General features: G+C 38.8%; 1 protein-coding gene across 4 annotated transcripts in view; it reads right to left on the reverse strand.

Moving 5' to 3' along the window:
• Nucleotides 1-6,033: 6,033 nt before the first annotated feature.
• The window catches only part of TPD52 (tumor protein D52), a 240,216-nt gene continuing 225,242 nt past the window's right edge, over nucleotides 6,034-21,007 (reverse strand). For all 4 annotated transcript variants that reach the window (XM_038000360.2, XM_038000357.2, XM_038000361.2 and 1 more), the window contains one exon: nucleotides 6,034-6,461. In XM_038000360.2, coding sequence (XP_037856288.1) covers nucleotides 6,293-6,461 — 169 coding nt within the window. In that variant the 3' untranslated portion in view covers nucleotides 6,034-6,292. The remainder of the gene's footprint in view (nucleotides 6,462-21,007) is intronic.

Consider the following 21,007-nt stretch of genomic DNA (forward strand, 5'->3'; position numbering starts at 1 on the left):
CTATGCCTAAAAATATTTTAAGTTCCTGGCCAAGAGGATTTCTAAAATCTCTAGTTTTTAGAGCACCACGGAAACAGAGTATTTGCATGGGTAAGGGGTAAATAAGTAAGTACAGAGAGGCCAGTCCTGTTTGGCAGGCACTGAGGGTGGTTGTGTATTTCATCAAGCACCTGGAAGGAGTACAGGAAAGGCAGAATGAGGATGCTGGATAATTAAGCAGCTTATCCAGAATTAGCCCATTATTTATTATGGGATAAAAAAAAATTTTTGCATGTCTCAAGCAAGATAGATGCATTCAATTGTAAGTTCAAAAGTATATTGTAGTACCCTAGTGTTTGCAGTGGCATGATACATAATAGCAAAAGATGGAAACAACCCAATGTTCTAGATGACTAGATAAACAAATGACTATATATACACACAATGAAATATTATTCACCTTAAAAAGGAGTAAAATTCTGATACATGCTACCACCTTATGAATCTTGAAAACGTTATGCTAAATGGAATAAACCAGACACAAAAGAACAAATACTGTATGAGTCCACTTACATGGGGTACTTAAAATAGTCAAACTCATAGACACACAAAGTAGGATAGTGGTTACTAGGGGCTGGGAAGAAATGAAGAGTTCTTGTCTAATGGATACAGAGTTTCAGTTTGGGATGATTGAAAAGTTCTGGTGATGGATAGTGATGATAGTCGCATAATGTGAATGCACTTCAAGCCACTGAATTGTACATTTACAATATGGCTAAAATGGTAAATTTTATTTTTTCTTCTTTTTAGCCATCTATAGGCTTATCAATTTTGTTATCCTATGTGGTATATTTTATCACAAAAAAATTGCTTTATAGAAAAAATATATTCTAAAGCTAACCACAAATAATTAGGATAATCTACACCACTGTACTTCTCCACCATAATGGGTAAAGTGTTGACCATATTTAATAATGAAATCTTATGCCAAATAAAAATGAAGTTGGGAAGGGCTGAGAAATTCTTATGACATGTCTATATTTCAAAGAAAATTAGGCTGCTACAAAGACATGATAAACCTGTTATGATTGAAGAAAATCCACTTATTTCCAGCTTCTATTCTTGTTCAGAAAACCAAGAGACAAATCAGAATGGCAATAGTCCTCGTAAGTCAGTACTTTTGTGTTTCAAAATTGCAGTAACCCTAGGAATACACTCTTAGATCTCCCTTTAAGAGAGCCTAATTCCTGTAATCCCAGCACTTTGGGATGCCGAGGCAGGTAATCACCTGAGGTCGGGAGTTCGAGACCAGCCTGGCCAATATGGTGAAACCCCGTCTCTATTAAAAATACAAAAAATGAGCCAGGTATGATTGTGGGTGCCTGTAATCCCACCTACTCAGGAGGCTGAGGCAGGAGAATTGCTTGAACCCTGGGGATGGAGGTTGCAGTGAGCCGAGATCGTGCCACTGTACTCTAGCCTGGGCAACACAGCAAGATGCCGTTTCAAAAAAAGAAGAAAGAGAAAGAGCGAGCCTGATTCAAGGAATGTAGTTTGCAGACAGCCTCCAGCTGCTGAACGTTCAGAATCCAGCAGTGTCATGCTGAGTTGACACTTCCCGGACCTCTCCAATGACTGAGCTTGGTGGGAGTAGTAGAGATGGGCCATTCTTGCCTACTGTGGAACTCTTCTAATGGGCAATCTTTGCTCTGACACTCCCATTAGCCTGGCTGAGAATTTCACAGAGCTGCACCGCAGTCTGGACACTCTTCCTACCCAACCTCCCTTTACAGCTGTCAGATTGTCATCACAGCTTGAGGCTCTCCTGTCTACTCCTGCTCCCTCTCCCCTTTATCCTTCACTGGCATTTCTCCCAGAATTGCACGTCTAGTTCTGTCTTGGTGTCTGTCTCCTGGAGGGCCTGAGCTGACAGAGAAGCACTATGGTTAAGTTTTGTTTGTTTGGCATGTTGACTTAGAAAAAAGGTATTGACTTTATTCAAATATTTGCCCTACTTTAATAATATTAAAAGAATGAAGACTGTTCCCTGAAAACTGGTTCTCTAGGCTATCTCAACCTGGCTGACTTGAACTAGGTGACTGGGGTTTGGGGAGCTGGTTTCACTAGGTTGAATATAGCTGGAGGCCCCATTGATGTTTTCATTCAGGCTGTAAAAGAGGTCAGTGCTGGACCAAAATATAAAAGTAAACGAAAAAAGAAAGGAGCACAGGAAACTGGAGATACAATATGGGCTGCAAATGGCAATCACGGAGTCAAAGCATCAGGAGAGATGGACAGCTGTTCTCTGAGTCAGGCTGGGAAATCAATCCCTGACTAGACATTGTATGTCTTAGAGATGCCTGGTGTAATTAGTTTTCTAGGGCTTTCCTAACATACTACATATTGGGTGGCTTAAGGCTTAAAACAACAAAAAGTCATATTCTCACAGTTCAAGAGGCCGGCAGTCTGCAGTCAAGGTGTCGGTGTACTGATTCCTTCTTAAAGTATTCAGAGGGAGAACCTGTTCCATGCAGCTCTCTGAGCTTCTGGTGCCTGCTGGCAATCCTTAGCTTGTGGCAGCAGAACTTACCATCTCTCCCTCGCAAGCCACATGGCATTCTCCCTGTGTGTCGGTGTCCAAGCTTGCCTCCCCTTCTAAGGACACCAGTCATACTGCATTCAGTATGACCCACTTCAATCCAGCATGACCTCATCTTAACTTGACTACACCTGCAAAGTCCCTATTCCAAATAAAGGTCACATTCACAGGTTCCAGATGGACATGAATATGGGAGAAGGTTGGGGGGTGGGGGAACTCTTCAACCCAGTACACCTGGGAACTTGAGTTTAGATTAAAAAGAAGCCTTAGATTGGTGTCATAAGAGATGAGGAAGAATTTTCTGGTGGTGACTTTGAAAATAGGAATATAGGGTCTTGTTGCAGATCTGAAACATCAGAAGGTATAGACTGTCTTCTTTCCTGACCACTGTTCTTAAGGTATTACTTAATCGGGCCGGGTGCAGTGGCTCACGCCTATAATCCTAGCACTATGGGAGGCCGAGGGGGGTAGATCACAAGGTCAGGAGATCGAGACCATCCTGGCTAACACAGCGATTCCCCGTCTCTACTAAAAATATACAAAATTAGCTGGGTATGGTGGCACGCGCCTATAATCCCAGCTACTCAGGAGCTGAGGCAGGAGAACTGCTTGAACCCGAGGTTGCAGTGAGTTGAGATTGTACCACTGCACTCCAGCCTGGGTGACAGAGCAAGACTCCATCCCCCCTCCCAAAAAAAAATATTACTCAATCGATACTCTCCTTGGCTTCTAGTCTTCAGAGCAGTGAAATATCTGGTTTAGTGCATTTGTGTATGTGCATTTGACCCACTCCTTTACTGCCCCACCCCCAACTGTTTCTACAGAGGAAGGCAGATAGCAAAGTCCAAATACGAAATTGCCAGAATCATGCTGGAAAGGGAGAGAGACAGCCACTTTGGGTGGAAGTGGGCTGCCGCATCATTTAAGTGGAATGGGGAAAGGAATCTAGGTTATTTTTTAGCTTTTATGCAAAAAAAATTTTTTTTTTCCCTTGAGATGGAGTTTCGCTCTTGTTGCCCAGGCTAGAGTGCAATGGTGTGATCTTGGCTCACTGCAACCTCCGCCTCCTGGGTTCAAGCGATTCTCCTACCTCAGCTTCCCGAATAGCTGGGATTACAGGTGCACACAACCAGGCCTGGCCTTTTTGTATTTTTAGTTGAGACGGGGTTTCACCATGTTGGCCAGGCTGGTCTTGAACTCCTGACCTCGGGTGATGTGCCCACCTTGGCCACCCAAAGTGATGGGATTACAGGCGCAAGCCACCATGGCTGACCCCCAAACCTCTTTATTCTGACCTTCCCTAACCCCACGTCACTCTTAGAAGTACCTGGTTCTGCCAGTTCCTGAATATTCTGAGGATTCTGCAGTAAATCAGGTTGGTTCTCAGCTTTCTGTGCTGACAGCTAAGAATGTGTCTATCTCTGTTCTTCTATGTAAATGTCTATTCATCCATCTATTTTCAGATTGCAAAATTTTGTTCTTTTCCTGTTTTTCTCACACTTGACTTTTTTTTTGCTGTGGGTATTTATGTGTCTCTATCATCTATCTTCCTATTCATCCATCCATCTCCCTTTGTTGTAATTTTAGTGAGGCTTTGGAGGGAATAAAATTAGATGTATTAACCTGACATCTTAACCTGAAATTCCAGATTTAAAGTGATACCAATCAATATAATTGTAAGGTTGTCTTCTGTAATGCTGAACAGCTCAGGTGCAGGAATGAAGCAGGTAGACATTTAATCAGGGTTGAAGTTATGCCAGGTGAAAAATGGAGGAAGGGAGGAGACTCAACAGTGTTTTGTTTGCAAGGGAGTCATCATAGCGATGCACCCCAGACTCGAAAGCTGGATGAAGGGGATAGTGAGAACATAAGATGATGAGTGAAAAAATTGGGAGTCAATGGGGATTGCAATCTCAAAGATTTTTGAAAAAGTGCTCAATTGGGTACATAAAATTAAGGGAGCAGGAAGGATAGTGAGTGGAGGGGTTAAAATTTAGATTTGAGACTTTGCAGAGGCTACTGGCTACTGGGTGTGACCTTGGGAAGGGGTGGTGTGGCAGGCTCTTTTGCCACAGTATCATTAATCCACTGACCTTCTATACTGTGACACTGTCACACCTCCATTAAGAGGTGGAGTCTTATTCCTTCCCCTTGAATCCGGACCTTATAACTTTTTTTATAACCAACTGGGTAGAAGTGAAGCCGTGTGATTTCCTACGCTCGGTCAGATAGTGTCAGCCTGGTTCTTGTGGAATGCTCCCTCTGGGGAAAGCCAGCCTCATGAGAGCCATCTTACTACCCTGAGACTGCCATGCTGGAGAGGCCACGTGTAGGTGCTCTGGTTGACTGTTCCAGCTGAACCTAACCTTTCAAGCACCCCTGCCAAAGTACTGGACACGTGAGTGAAGCTGTCTTGGACACTACTAGAGCGGCCAGCCAGGTGACTTCAACTGATACCATGAGAAACAAAACTGCCTAGGCCAGGTCAAGAACCCTGCCTGAATTCTTGACCTACATCATTTGTGAAGTATGATTATGACTTGCAAGTATGTTTATGATTTGCAAGTCTCTTTCTTTCATCCAGGGCTCTCCCGTGAACTCCAGAGCCATATATCCAACTGCCTTCAGAACATCCCCAGTTAGATGGCTAATATGCATCTCAAATTTAACATGTCCAAAATTGAGTTCAGAATAGTTCCCTCAAACCTGCTCTTTACCTACCTCAGTTAAAGGCAATTAAAGTCTTCCAACTGTGCAGGCCAAAAACCTTGTTGTCATCCTCACTCCTTCCTTTCTCATATATTCCATATCCAATGTGTTAGGAAATCCCACGGGCTCCATCTTCAAAATATATCCAGATTTCAAGAACTTCTCACCAATTCCACTGCTACTACCTTGGTCCAAGCTGCCATCATCTCTTGCCTGGATAAGTCTCCTTACGGGTCTTGCTGTGGCTGTCCTTGTTCAACTTAGGTCTACGCAGCTAACTTACTCAAAGAGATCCTGCTAAAATGTCAGATTATATCCTTCTTCTGCTCAGAATCCTCCAATGACCTGCCATCTCAATCAGTAAATAAATGCCAGAGTGCATACGAGGACCTACAGAGCCTACCTCACCTCTCTGTTCATCTCCTACTTTTTTTGTGCTCCTACAGTGGCTTCCTCCCTGGTCCTTAATCTGGATAGGTGCAGTAGTGTCTCAGGGCCTTTGCACTAGTCACTCCTTCTGCTGGAAAATTCTTCCTCAGAGACCCATGTAGCTAGCAACCTATCACTTAGACACCTTGTAACCCCATTCCTTGCTTCCTTTTTCTCCTTAGCCATGTATCACTGTCTAACATACTATATATTTTACTTATTTATTGCCTGTTTTCCCCAGTGGAATGTAAGGGCCACAAGGCAGGCAATTTTGTCTAATTTGTTTACTGCTGTTTAAACTAGTACCATACACATAGACAGCACTCAAAACATATTTATTGAATGACAATTTCTCAGTACAGTGTATACTATCCCCATCAAACGAAAAGACATTAAGGGCAAAACAAGGGGTAAGGGGCAGGAATATTGCTAAAGAAAATTCTAACAAGAGCTATCTATAATTATAGCTTTTATTTATTATATCTTAATTCAATCATTTATTCACAATTAGTCTAACTGCATTCTTGATGAATACCTGACTTCAGCAAAGGAATGAATCCACTAAGCAAAGTTCATTTATTTTTCATGATGTTCTTCTTTAGATCTTGAGTCTTTACTCTCCTGGATTCCTAAGAGAACTGCATTAGCCTCTAGTATAGTTGTATCTGTTGTTGCTCCCAGGAACCTAGATGTAAGCTCAAGATCTAATAGCCGCAACCGGACCCTGGTTCCTTTCTGGTATTTCCTAAATAGTAAAAAAAAAAAAAAAAAAAAAAAAAAATCCATTAATTCTGATTATCATAACACGAACAACTAGTTTAACGACAACAACCAAATTCCAATTTTAATTTCTGTTAGCTCAAGATGAAATTAACACTGGTGATTTGATTGTATCAGAAATCCTGCCCCCCACCCCCAAACTTTTTTGTTTTGGAAAAAAAAAAAAGACAGGGTCTCATTCTGTTACCCAGGCCGGAGTAGAGCGGCGCAATCAGAGCTTACTGTAACTTCAAACTTCTGGGCTCAAGCGACTCTCCTGCCTCAACCTCCCAAGCAGCTAAGACTACAAGCATGCACCACCACGGCCAGCTAATTTCAGAGTCAGGGTCTCTCTATGTTGCCCAGGCTGGTCTCAAACTCCTGGCCTCAAGTGACCCTCCCACTTTGACCTCCTAAATTTTGGGGATAACACATGTGAGCCACTGCCAGCTCTAGAATTTTCATCTTAAAAGTCACCTTTAAAGATTTTTAAACCCACAGTAAACGGAAATTCAAGCCAGACAGTTCTTAAAACTGGTGTCTGCTTTGTCAATTAAAGTCAGAGAGTATCAAGGGGAAAAGAAGTTTCAGATACATTTTCCTTCTAGAATTAAAACTTTATTTTAAAGTAAAATTTTACAAAAGCAAAATGGAAAAATGTCTAAGTGTAAAGAACTCAGTATTTGGGATTGGTTGCATTGTTATTAATATGTAATGCCAGTTGGATGAACCTGGAGGACTTTATAAACCAGGCACAGCATGACAAACCCCACATGATCTCTCACTTATATGTGAAATCTAAAAAAGTTTCACATCTTGTAGTAGAGATAACTACAGCTCCTGTGGTTACCAGGTCAAAGGATACAAAATTTCAGTTAGATAGGAGGAGTAAGTTCAAGAGATCTATTGTACATCATGGTGTGTTGTAGACTTGGAAATTGCTGAGTATATTTTATGTTCTCATCACCAAAAATGATTTAAGTACATGAGGTAATGCATTTGTTAATTAGCTCAATTTGGCTATCCCACAATGTATACATATTTCAAAACAGCATGTTATACCCAATAAATATGTATAATTTTTTTTTTTGAGATGGAGTCTCGCTCGTCACCCAGGCTGGAGTGCTGTGGCATGATCTCCACTCACTGCAAGCTCCGCCTCCCAGGTTCACGCATTCTCCTGCCTCAGACTTCCGAGTAGCTGGGACTACAGGCGCCTGCCACCACGCCCCGCTAATTTTTTGTATTTTTAGTAGAGACAGGGTTTCACCGTGTTAGCCAGGATGGTCTCGATCTCCTGACCTCGTGATCCACCTGCATCGGCCTCCCAAAGTGCTGGGATTACAGGTGTGAGCCACCGTGCCCAGCCAAATATGTACAATTTTTATTAGTTAAAAAATAAATTATGAAAGAAAATATAATGCCAGTCATAACACATGATGACTCAGTTTAGTAAATAAAAGATTCAAGTATTTTATAATACCAAATGAAAACTGATATCCATTTGCCTTTCTTCCTCAATCAATTATTTTAAAAGTTAAACATCAACATTATAGAATAGCAAGATGGAAGTACTGCTGATTAAAAACCACAAATCTTCAACAATATAAATATATACTTTATATATTCTAATTTAATTTTAAAATTAAAATAACTTTATATAAACAGAAAATGAAGAAACAAAGTTCTCAAAAAAGTCACTGGAAAATAATTTTGGTAGACTACATATGAAGAGTCTCCACATAATTATTGGGTATTCTGAAGAAATTTATATATGGTCCATCAAGTAAACATTTAGGCTATTCAGCTTTTTTTGAGAACTTACTTTTTCTGATTTTAGAAATAAAGGTCCTTTTGTAAAATCTGGAAAATGATGAAGTCAGTCACATTTTCTAGTCCTTCTCTATGTTTATATGCATATATGTATATATGTGTGTTTGACATCATAGGTAATATTTTGTGTCTTTGTTTTAAAAAACTAGAGACATCCTCCATGTTACAGACAGAAAAATTATGGTACACGGAAGTAAAGCTACTGGCCTAATGCCACACAGTGGTGTAAAACGATTCACAGATTCTTCTGCTCCTCCTTAAGTTTTCAATTACCTATGACCTCTTGAAAGAACTGTAAACATAATCCCTTTAGGAGTGGTAAAAATTTATCACTTCGTATAGTCTCATGTCTTTCCTATGAAGTAAAATATAAGCTATATTGCTGCCATTCAACTCATTATTTTAATTATTCTCCATTAGAAAAATGGCTACTTTCAAATAAATTATCATTAAAAACAATACTGCCTCGTGCAATGTGATGTTTTTACATCTTTTTTTAAATTGGGGAAAAAGCCCCCCGGGCAGCAGTTTTTCAGAAATTTTGTATTTCCTATTAAAACCAAAGAATACTGCTGTCTTGAAAGGCAAATAGGATGTCTCCACTGAGCACATTCAAAATGAAAATAGCCTGTGTTTTTACTGCTTAGTGTGTTTCTTTTAACTTCAAGTGCTTGCTTCTGACTGATCTTTGTGAACTCCAGCCTAAATGGATTCAATCTCAGCCTTTACCAAGACTGCTCTCTTCCACTGTGCACTTTCTCAGGCCATATGCTGCAGTAAACGAGCCTGCATGTCTGAGCTGTATAGGAAAAGGGCAATTAAATCTGGTTTTGCATTTCTGTATTAAGGGCATGTTTTAAAGACTTTTCTTTGGAGAGGTTTCTGACATTCTTTCCACAGACCTTCTTTAACATCTGTCAGTGCATGCTACTGATGGTTCTCACAGACTTAAAATAGAGAGAATCTCTCTCACTAGTTCTTTGATATAAATAATAATATTAAGTAATACAAAGCCAACAAATACAAAGCTTGGATTGAACCTCGGTATCCAAAGAGAATACTGTGAGGAATTCTGACATTGCTAGTCAAATTAGCTGTCTTGCTGTAATCATAATTCTCACGAGTTTTAAAATAGTTCTTTTGAAATCATTAACCATCTATGTTTTCATCCTACTAAGTTAAAATCATTCAGATATTTTTCTGGCTTTCTCACAATTCCTTAATTAGAGTTTTAAGACTACAGAAGAAAAGTTTCCATTTTCTCTTTTTTCAAGAGGAAGAAAAACATTTCTAAAGGTTCAATTAACATCAATTTGTTTCTTTTTCTAATTCATACAAATGCTCATAGTCATACCAATCTATACGTGAAGTCAGTAGCCATGTACCTGTGTGTACGTGTGTAAGTAGGAATGTGTATGTATTTTCTTCTTTAAATAAACTGTCTGGGCTTCAATTTCATCATTGTTAAAAAGCACAGGGTCAGAAAAGACCTTAGATCTTTTGCAGTTGGATGATTTTATTCTACTTTATACAATTCTAACTATTTGGAAATTGATATAATGTAAAGTGATATTACATGCAACATTGATTATATACACAAAATGCAAACTTTTAAGCCTTTTTATTAGCTTATATAAAACATTGTAATAATCTTGAACATTCAATTAACAAATTAATCTTTATACGCAGACTACTTGGTTTATTTCAGGTTTGCCCCACTTTTTCAAAGTACCATCTGCCATGTTCCCTTGACCTGTCTAGTCTATTGCTTCTTTCCATTCAATCTGTAAGATGCCTATAAAGAGTCTGTCATTTGTTGTTTTTATTCCCTAGATGATCATAAGCATGTAATATTACATAACCCCTGATTTCTAGACAATCTATTGAATAAGTGGCTATTTAAACTATGTGTGCTTTAGTACTGCTATGTGTTTTAATTTTGTTCATCACTGTACTATCTGTACTGTACACCATCAAGCACAGAAGCCAAGATTAACAAAATAAACATGACAGGGTGTTCAAAAAGTTCTTCTACTCTCCAATATTTCTAGTCATCATTAAAATTTCAAATACAGCACACATCTTAAGTCCTAATTTATTATCCCAGGCCATTAGAAGATACAAATTAAGATATAAAAATTATTATAATCATAATTTTTGCTACCTGAATTATTCCCAAAAGGCCTTTGGAGAAAAAAAAAAAAAAAAAAAAAAAACCTAATGATTATCACTTACAAATACTATCTAGAGTGTGCCTACCATTAGGCCAAATAAACAGTATGTATAACTGGCCCGCTGGAAATCTACATACTCTCACAGCAATGAGCAAAAGATACTATTCATAATATACCAAAACACATTTCCTCAAACTGCAATTATCCTGGATAAAGATTTTAATCTTGTTCTAAAATTCTAATATGAATATATATTTTTCAAGTTCTTTTTAACCTTGCCCTGCTAGTATTCTGTGCCACCACAAACAGAAGTTTTGTCTCTTGTTCAAGAATTGATTTATTTTATAAAATGTGAAAATGGAGAATTTAAAAAGTCTAGTAAATGATTTCATTTTTTAATAGTGTGGAATATGCATATAATACATTATAAATGGTATCAATAATGACAGTTATAATTTTTTCTCAAGTTACAAAAGAAGATGTGTCAAGAAATGAGGGAAGGCCAGCCATGGTGGCTCACGCCTGTAATCCCAGCACTTTGGGAGACTGAGGCAGGAGGACTGCTTGAGTTCAAAGTTCAAGACCAGTCTGGGCAACATGGCAAAATCCCATCTCTACAAAAAATACAGAAATTAGCCAGGCGTGGTGGCATGCATCTGTGGTCCCAGCTACTCGGAAGGCTAAGGTGGGAGGATTGCTTGAGCCTGGTTGGTTGAGGCTACAGTAAGCCAAGATTACACCACTACACTCAGGCCAGGGTGACAGAGCAAGATCCTGTAGAGAAAGGAGAGAAGAGGAGAGGGGAGGGGAAGAGGGGAGGGGAGGGGGAAAGAAAGAGAAAAGAGAAGAAAGAAGGGAAAGCAAGAAAAGAAAGAAAGAAATGAGGAAAAGGAAAACCCTGTCACCTAACAACCATAACAATCATCATATCAAATCTATTTTTATTAAAAAACTAAATACTTTTTGCTAGTCAAATACGAATACATACATATGGAAAGGGCAAAAAAAAAAAAAAAATCCAAAGAAACAGAAGGAGTAAATGCTTTCAGGTACCTGAAACATGCTGATGACTAAAATTGGGATCAAACTTGGCAGTAGTATTATGGCTTTTAAGCAAAAAGGGATGTTTTGGAATATGCAATTTTCATTTTAAGTGAGAGGAAAATATACACATTTATTGACTGAAACAAGTTTTTTCAGTGTAGCACAGAGGTTTGACTGTGACCAAGTACGATACATCTGCCTTTTCTGAGCTGTTTACTCATCTGCAATATGCAACACCTTGCAAGTCTGACAAGAGACTTAAAGCATTAAGGTATGAAAAGTACATGGCACATAATAAATATAAAATAAATAGGAGCTGACATAATTCACTGCATCAATACTTATTTATACTTCAATATGGTTTTACTAAAGATACTAGAATACTATTCAAGTGGACAAGTCTGGTAGCAACCTTCAACATATACAAAATAAATGACAGGAGAGCAAAACTCATTGAAGGCATTCTTTGAGTTTGGGGATTTGGGGCAGAGGGAGGGGATAGTAAGGTCTAAAGATTACTCTGTAGTTTACAGTGACAGACTTGGTATATCTGTGGGTAGCCTGAGCTGGGAGCTATCACAGAATATCTGTGGAAGATTTTTAAAGTTTTTTTTCTTAAAAAGAAAATACTGATGGCCTGGGGTCCAACCCAGACCTGCTCCAGCAAAATCAACAGGGTAGAGCTGGAGATTCACGCACATTTGGGAAAACACTTCCCATATGAGTCTGGTCTCCCGACTGTTCAACAAAATCACTGATTAACGTGTTCAGCAGCTATTCTCCAAATGGTTTGTGGTAGTTTTGGGCCAGGCTGAATCTTGCTTAATTCAAGCCTTAATTTCCTTAACAAGTGCATGCAGTTTAGACATTATGTAGAAGGTCAAAGTTAGAACTACGTGTTTTAAATATCAGATATGACAGGCCAAAATTGTTTTTCCATTATGAAAACTAAAGAGATTAAAAGATATTTTCATCTAAACAAAAGGCTGAATCATTTTAGCTTGGCTATGTAAGGTTTACTGTCATTAAGGTTGTACTTTCATGACCAAAAGACGTAAGATTTTCAAAATCACTAGCACAATGCTCAAGAACATAAGCACTTGCTCCATACACAAGAGTCAAGTTTTGGCTTGACAACTGCTTGATGGCAAATGTTATTTCCTGATTTCCTCATCCCTAAAATGTCCTTAACAATGTCCTCCCATGGTAAAACCCCTGTCTCCAGATTCCTAATCCCCTGTACTTTTGACTACATTAAGAGAACAGAAAACTTTTAAATTTGTTGTACCACCCATTTTCAAGTTTGGTTTAATCTTGTTTCTGTCTCTCTGAATTAGTTACTTATTAAATAAGTACTGTGGAATTTTCAACAAACACTTGTTCAACACCTACATGAAGTAAAAGGATACCAACAAGAATTAGAGAGACTATCCCCTCTCCTCTCCTCTCAACCCCAGGAGGCAAAGATGGAGGGAAAAGTCATATTCCACTCATTCCCTTGGTGGGAAGAACTACTTTAGGTCTGTTGTGATTTCTTTGTCTTTTCAACAAGAGATGAGACTTCATGGATCCCTTTTGGAAGGCCAAACACTTAAAAGACTATTATTGCAGTAGAGTATGTGGGCTGGCAATGGTCAGAGAGAGGAAAAAATCTTTCATGAAAGAATCAGACCCATGCTGCAGATTCCATGCAATCCAGAGTGCTTTAATTAGCCTCTTCTGTAGGACAAGAACCAGGGTCAATGAGGGGAGAGGGAACAGGAAGGAAAGCAGAAGGGGAAAGGGTGGAGCACAAAGACTACTATCCCATGCTGACCAGACTTATGTTAAGTTGATTTGAGAAAGACTCTCGGCTGGGCATGGTGGTTCACACCTATAATGGTAGCACTTTGGGAGGCTGAGGCAGGAGGATAGCTTGAGTCCAAGAGTTTGAAATCAACCTAGTCAACGTAGCGAGCCCCTTTCTCTACAAAAAAAAAAAAAAAAAAAATTAAAAATTAGCCAGATGTGGTGGTGAGTGCCTGTAGTTCCAGCTACTGGGGAGGCTGAGGCAGGAGGAGATCTTGAGCCCAGGAGTTCAAGTCTGCGGTGAGCCATAATCATACTACTGCACTCCAGCCTGGGCAACGGAGTGAGACCCTGTCTAAAATTAAATTAAATTAAAAACAAAAAGAGACTTTCAGGGCTTAGAATAGAGCTCCTGACTTGACCACAGGTCCTGTTTGATATTTGCCCTTTGCACCCCCAATTTGGAGGACTTTTTTTTTTTTGAGACACAGTCTCTGTCACTCAGACTGGAATACTGTGGCACAATCTCAGTTCACTGCAACCTCCACCTCCTGGGTTCAAGAAATTCTCGTGCCTCAGCCTCCCAAGTAGCTGGGATTATAGGTGCCTGCCACCACACTTGACTAATTTTTTGCATTTTTAGTAGAGATGAGGTTTCACCATGTTGCCCAGGCTGGTCTTGAACTCCTGGCCGCAAGTGATCCACCCGCCTCGGCCTCCCAAAGTGCTGGGATTACAGGGATAAGCCACCATGCCCAGCCTGAGTACATTAATTAAACACTACAGGCCAGGCGTGGTGGCTCACACCTGTAATCCCAGCACTTTGGGAGGCCGAGGTGGGTGGATCACCTGAGGTCAGAAGTTTAAGACCAGCCTGGCCAACAGATGGTGAAACCCTGTCTCTACTAAAAATACAAAAATTAGCTGGGCGTGGTGGCGCATGCCTGTAGCCCCAGCTACTTGAGAAGCTGAAACAGGAGAATCGCTTGAATCCAGGAGGTGGAGACTGCAGTTTGCCGAGATTGTGCCACACTGCACTCCAGCCTGAGCAACAAAGCGAGACTCCGTCTCACAAACAAACAAACAAACAAAAAACAAAACAAAAAAAACTACAGTTCATGCTCTTTATTAAAAACTGAGGGCACTGCAGCCTAGAAAACTCTGTTAAATTAAAAATAAAAATCAACTACATAAGTATAGAAAAGTAAGCACTTTAAAGTCACTTAATGTGAGAAGATGGTTTTAGATCATCACAAACTCAATAAGAATCAACAATGTAGTTTTGCTCCCCCAATAAGCTAATGTAATTTTAGGCTGAATTAGAAGTACATATTCTATTCTATAAACTGCATAATAATCTCAATCTCCTTTCACTTTTCTGACCATATTTAGACTACTGTGACCTGCTCTGTGCAACACAATTAGAGGGTCATTGATAATCGGAACCTATCAAGAGGAGGACAGTGAAAGAATACTGTATTATGTTGAAGGAGGAATTGAAGGGAAGGAAGGCATTTAGCATATTGGAAAAAAATAGCAAGAAGACCCCAAACCTGTCTGAATTTGCAAGGGTTTAATATTAAAAAGGTGACAGTACTTATTTTATGTGACTACATATTGTATGCCCCCGCCCCCACAAAAGCAGAAATAAGACAAACGGGTAGAAGCTTTAAGATGGCAGATTCATAGCAGTTTAATATGAGAAAGAACTTCTAACAGAGCTGGCTGGAAAGGGAACAGGTTGTTTTTTAGTGTGTATTAATGGTGGAAATCACAGGGAATTTTCAAAATGGATGACCTTTGTAGTAATGATGGAGTTTGAATTCGGTAAGGGTTGAATTAGATGACTTTTAAGATCCTTCCATTTCTAAAATTTATGATTCTGTGACCCAGAAAGCCTAATAGTTCTCCAACACCAGAAAGCATGAAAGCTGGAAACCAGATTAAAAAAAGAGCAGCCAGTCAGCCAGTCAGGAGGTAGGTCATGTGTACAGTAACAAATTTAACATCTGATTATCTTTCAGTCTACCTATCATCATTTAACTCTGAAAGACCATGAAGTACAACACTCTTACTGACTTACCACATCCATAGGTGCCCTGACTTATTTCCAGATAACAATATCCATTATGCATAATTAGCTTCTTTCTCTGACTCAAATCTGAAGCTAAAGATTTTTCTGGACATGATTTCCTGGATAGATGGTGAGCTAAGTTGTGTTTCAGATAGGAGGACCACTTAATTAACCAGGCGACACAGGTTATTTTAGGATATTAATCACTTCCCTAGGTAGGCAAGTCCTAAATCACCCTTTTCTCCTATATGAGGACACATGGAGCTACCGTTTTCTGTTTCCATGCTACTCTTTAATCTCTGTCAGTGTTGTACTTTTGAACTTCCACTTTGTAGCACTGCACTACACTATATGTACTAAGCATTCTATATGTTTGTAGAAGATTTTAGTAAATATGCACTTTCAAATGCTATATAACACATCTGCAACTTGTTTTGCAAACTAGGGGTCTGACGTCTTCGGACAAGTCTGCATTCCACCACCTGTCATATGTGCTCCTTAACTTGGCTTCCAATCTCAAAGCTGCATTCACTTATTTTAAATCTTGAGGGGCAGCATAGGTGTTGACAATGTGTTACTTAGAATGTTCCAAGTATTCCCTGATCTCTGGGTCATTCCTGTCAAAACAGGAGTGTGACTACACAGTGACCAGGATGCAAGTTGATATTTTTGCTTCTAATCTGAGAAAAGAAATTGCTTCTGTGCAGATTAGTATCTCTAGGGTGACTTTGTTCTAAATGCTAATATCTTATTCTAAATATCATCAATTGTCAAATATCTTTGGAATAAAATTCTGCAAAAAAAAGTACGTACTTCAGAATTTCTAAATAAAAAATATCAAAGCATCTCTTTATGATTTAAATTGTAAATAGGAGCTTTGTTGTTTGCTTTTGTTTTTATTTTGATGGAAACAGGACGTTGAGAAAATTTCCTTGAGATTAGATAATGACATTATTTTAAACTTTTTACTCTCTGGGAAAAAACATTCAAATAATAAAATTCAAAAAAATGTTAGGCATATTTTGAATAATATATCTTTGAATAATTCGTATGCCTTTAAAGTAAGACAAAACAGGGTAGAATAATGACTTATTTTTGTCTTCACCACTAAGAAGGAATTAGTAGTTCCTAATAGGAACTCTAACTTTGATAAGCATTAATTTCCCCTATCAAATTATATTTTATAGAGGTTATCTGCATCTAGTTGTCCTTGCCCATTTGGACTTCCTAGATCAGTGGTTACAACACAGAAAAAGATCTCAAAATCTTGGAGCTTTCTAACTTTCTAAGAAAAGATGAAGAAAAAGCAGAATTCTGTACAGAGAGCCTGTATCATGCCATATTAATGGGTAAAGAAAGCCGGTCTACTGGTGGGAACTAATTAAAACTAGGATAACAAACGGACAGTGTTTAAGAACACTCCTTGTAGGTGAACAACTCTATGATCATTATGTAACCCTAGGCAAGATATTCAACTCCTCAATCATTACTGTAAAATAGGAATCACCATAGTTCCTACCTCATAGGATGGCTGGGAAGATTGTAGGAAATAATGCACATAAAAGACTTAGTAAATCCTCAATGAAAGTCCAGTCAGGATAGGCCTTGATTTAACAAAGAAATAATTCAGGTACAGAACTAGTTACTCTCTGTCATCAAGTAGGTCTGGCTGTTAAGGTTTACTGGAGCTAATTGGCTAGCAGGAGGATTGTCTATGTTGGGAGTAGACAACAGTTGACAGGGAAATTTTCAAAGATGTGTTCAACGAATTAAAGATGTGTTCAACGAATTAAGCTTAAGTTTGGTGAGTATCAATTAGCTAAAGGCTTCTAATCTACTGGATAAGCAACAGCATCTGGACTTTTGAGAAGGTGTGTCTCTAGACTGTAGAAGGCCTTCCTGTTGACAGCAGGGCCCAAGTGACTGAGGATATGGGAAAAGAATATGAGCCTTGAGAAAGATGGGCCCTGCAGGAGTACTTGCCCTGGCCCTGGGGCTCCAGCCTACCTGTTTGTTCACTGGTTCATTCATTCACTCAAAAATGTTTTTTAGAGGCCCATCTGTGGAAGATACTGCTCTAGATGCTGCAATAACCAGTAAGTATAGAAGAAAGAAAGGGTTCCAGTACTCTTAGAGCTTACACTCTGCTAGGAAGAGAAAGACAACAAACCAAAAAACAACCGAATCAAATAGGACTAAGTGTTGTACAGAAAATAAAAATAAAGTGGTATGTTAGAGAGGACTAGGAAACAACAGTAGACTGGGTGGTGAAGGAAGGCATCTCTGAAGAGGGGACGTTTAATGACAAGAAAAGGAGCCAGCTGTGCAAAGATGGGGGCAGAGCTTTTCAGGCAGCAGCACCGTTGGTTCAAAGGCTCAAAGGTAGGGTCAAGTTGGCACATTCAAAACCAAAAGGCCAGTGTGGCTAGAAAGTACTGGCAGGACTCGGAGGTCAGACAGGAAGGCAGGAAGCAGGCCATGTAAGGCTTCACACACCAAAGTAAACGGTTTGAGGTTTCTTTTAGGTGCTCTGGAAAGCCTATGGAGGGGAAGTGAATGATCAAATTTCTGTTTTGAAGATCACTCTGGCTGCTCTGTGTAAGAATGAACTCTAGGGGACAAGGATGGAAAGACACTGGGCAGGGAGGGTGAAGTGCTAATCAGAAAACTTATCTGCGGACAAAGGCACCGCAGCAAGAGAAAGAGGCTGTGCTGGCATGCCACACTCCCGGCAGCCAGATCTAACACCACTGATAAAGCTGTCTGTCTTGGTCAGAATTCACTCAGGACCATGGTAGAGTCAAGCTTTGCTATACTGCCCGCATTCTTCTCGGTTTAACAAACAGTTCATTCAGGAACAGAACCACTCCTTCCTGTCAGAATTGTTGGAGGTCTGGCTGTAAGGTGGTCTGGGTGGGTAAACTGAATTGGCAGGATTGTATTCTTATGAAGGCAGAAAGCAGTTGACAATGTTTTCAAAGATGTGCAGTGGGATCTGGGGAAGCAAACCTTTTTTATTTTCTACAACAATGTGTACTCCTACATTTGCTTGTTTATATATGTGTATATTAGTCTGCTTGGGCTGCTATAACAAAATACCACAGATTGGGTGGCTTAAACAACAGAAATTTATTTTCTCACAGTTATGGAGGCTGAAAGTCCAAGATCAAGGCTCGGGCCAATTCAATTTCTGGTGAAGGCTGTCTTCCTGGCTTGCAGAGGCTGTGACCTCATGTGGCCGTCTCTCACTGCATGCACATTCGGAGTGTTCTTTCATGTTTCTTCCTCCTTTTATGAGGCCACCAATCTCACTGGATTAGGGCCCCCACTTAACCTTTATTACTTCCTTACAGGTTCAATCTCCAAATACAGTCACATTGGAAACTTGGGCTTCAACATATAAATTTTGGGGGATAAAATTCTGTACATAACAAGGTGTTATTACCATATGAATGCCTATTTGCACACAAATGTTCAATTTATTTGAAACATGTACTAGTCACACATTATTTGCCAAGGAGATACTCAGGAGATGAAAAAGAAATCAGTGACCTTAAGGAGGTTAGAGTCTAGCAGGAAAGACAACCATAATGAAATGAAATACACTAGTGGTATAGGTAAATGTAAAGAAATTCTAATAGGAAAGAAGTATCAAGGAACTCTTGGGAAAAGAGCTGAAATTTATGTTAAGTTTTGTAGAATAAGCTGGAAGTCACCAGTGAGGCAGACAAGAATATTCAGACCCACCCCAAAATACAAACTGTGAAAAAGGTGTTCCTCTGACTATCCTAGTCTAAAGATATTTATTCTTTCACTGAGTTTCAAGAATGATCATTGTTTGCACAGTTCATTTGGCCACTAAAGAAGTAATGCTCTGAGACTGGACTCCCGTTGTTGCCTGAAACTATAATTGAAATCTTTTGTTATCAACACCTTTTAATGATTAAATTTCTTGTTTACTAACTAGAAACTAAGTTTTTCCATGGTGAATATCTGATGAATCCTTTGACAGAGTATATCAGTAAATGAACGTTGGTTTAATTTGATAAGATTGAAGGAAATAAAAGAGAATGTTTAGCTGTGAGAATTAGCAGCAGTGTAATCTGGTTTCAATTCCTCGTAACCAGGTTATTATTGGTTAATTTTTCTGCATCTCACTTTGTCAAAAGAGATGGTTGACTAGATATCTATGGTTCTTACAAAGTCTAAAGCTTCATGAACATATTAGTTCAATCTCTAATTCAGCAACCCCATCTAATTAGGGTTGATCTTAAGGTTTCCACCCTTTACTAATTTTTATAGTCTCCTTTCCCTTCCTGTTTGAATTTTATGTAAGCAAGTAAAAGGCCATAAAAATTCATTCAATATTATATAACATAAAAGGGAGAAGGGAGGGATAAACTAAAAAACATTCAATTTCAATCCTTAAAGTTTACATTTTAACCTTAAAATACAGTTAACATGTAGGTTAACATCCAGTACAACACAGCTAATTGTTCTACTTCAAGTAAACTATATGGAAGACAAGGACAGATAATACTGGCAAGCCAATTAAAGAATACTCACCTTTGCTTTCTGGTGATTAGATGTTAAACATCTCACAACATAGTATTTATATTTAAACAAAAAAGCACTCCAAATATACACAGACTGCTAAAATATGAAGCATGTAAATCAGCACTTTCTAGTTTGTAACAAAACTTTATCTTAAATGAACAAGAGGGTTAAGAAACAACCTGATTAAAATATTTCTATAACAATTCCAAAAAACACTAGTTTAGCAATTATTAAAAAAAAATGGTTCCATTTGAAAAGTGGTTACAGTTTTAACTTTACAGTCACAAACTCTTTTGTTGAATTACATTAAATAAATTGGTTGTTAAAAACTAGTGCTTGCAAAAGTAATTCTAATGCCCAAGTATGGGACAGGCTTCATGACCACAAAACTATGCCAGCTCTACCTTTTAAATAGACTTTGCCAAAATGAGTGTGTTATTAGCCAGGCTTGGCTGAAACAATCCATTGCCCACAAAGCTACTTTAATGTACTGTCTCTATTGAAAATCACAGTAATCCAACAATACATTACGATACTTTCCCATCACTGCAGCAATTCCCACCACAGGCAACACTTTGTCTCCAACAAAGAAGCCTCACATTCTACGTCTGCAGAAACCCCAATCCTGACTAGTACTGTATGGCTGCCAAGAGGAACATCTGTGTGCTCAACAGTACACAAAACTGGCTCTTTTCTTTTTTTCTTTCTTTTCCTTTCTTTCTTCTTCTTCTTTTTTATTTCCTAGACAATAAACTGTGTGATTGCTTGGTAAGGAAATGGTCTTTCATTCTCTTCCTCTTCCCTTTTATTTGTTTGTTTGTTTAACACAACAGTCAAACAACTACATCTGCCATCCACCATTACTTTAAGGCCAAACCCTGAAAACAAAGTAAAGTTTATTTTCAGATTTCATATAAGCTTAGATTTCTGATTAGCTGAAGAGGGTTGACTTTAAAGATGAAGACTCCTAAAGGAATATTAATAAAAAGGAGCTATCCAATTCTGAGAATATTCTAGAATGTCATTTATATTTGTAGAGTGATAAATCCAAACAAAACACTA

This window comes from Chlorocebus sabaeus, chromosome 8 (genome assembly GCF_047675955.1).
Source record: "Chlorocebus sabaeus isolate Y175 chromosome 8, mChlSab1.0.hap1, whole genome shotgun sequence".
NCBI lineage: Eukaryota > Metazoa > Chordata > Mammalia > Primates > Cercopithecidae > Chlorocebus > Chlorocebus sabaeus.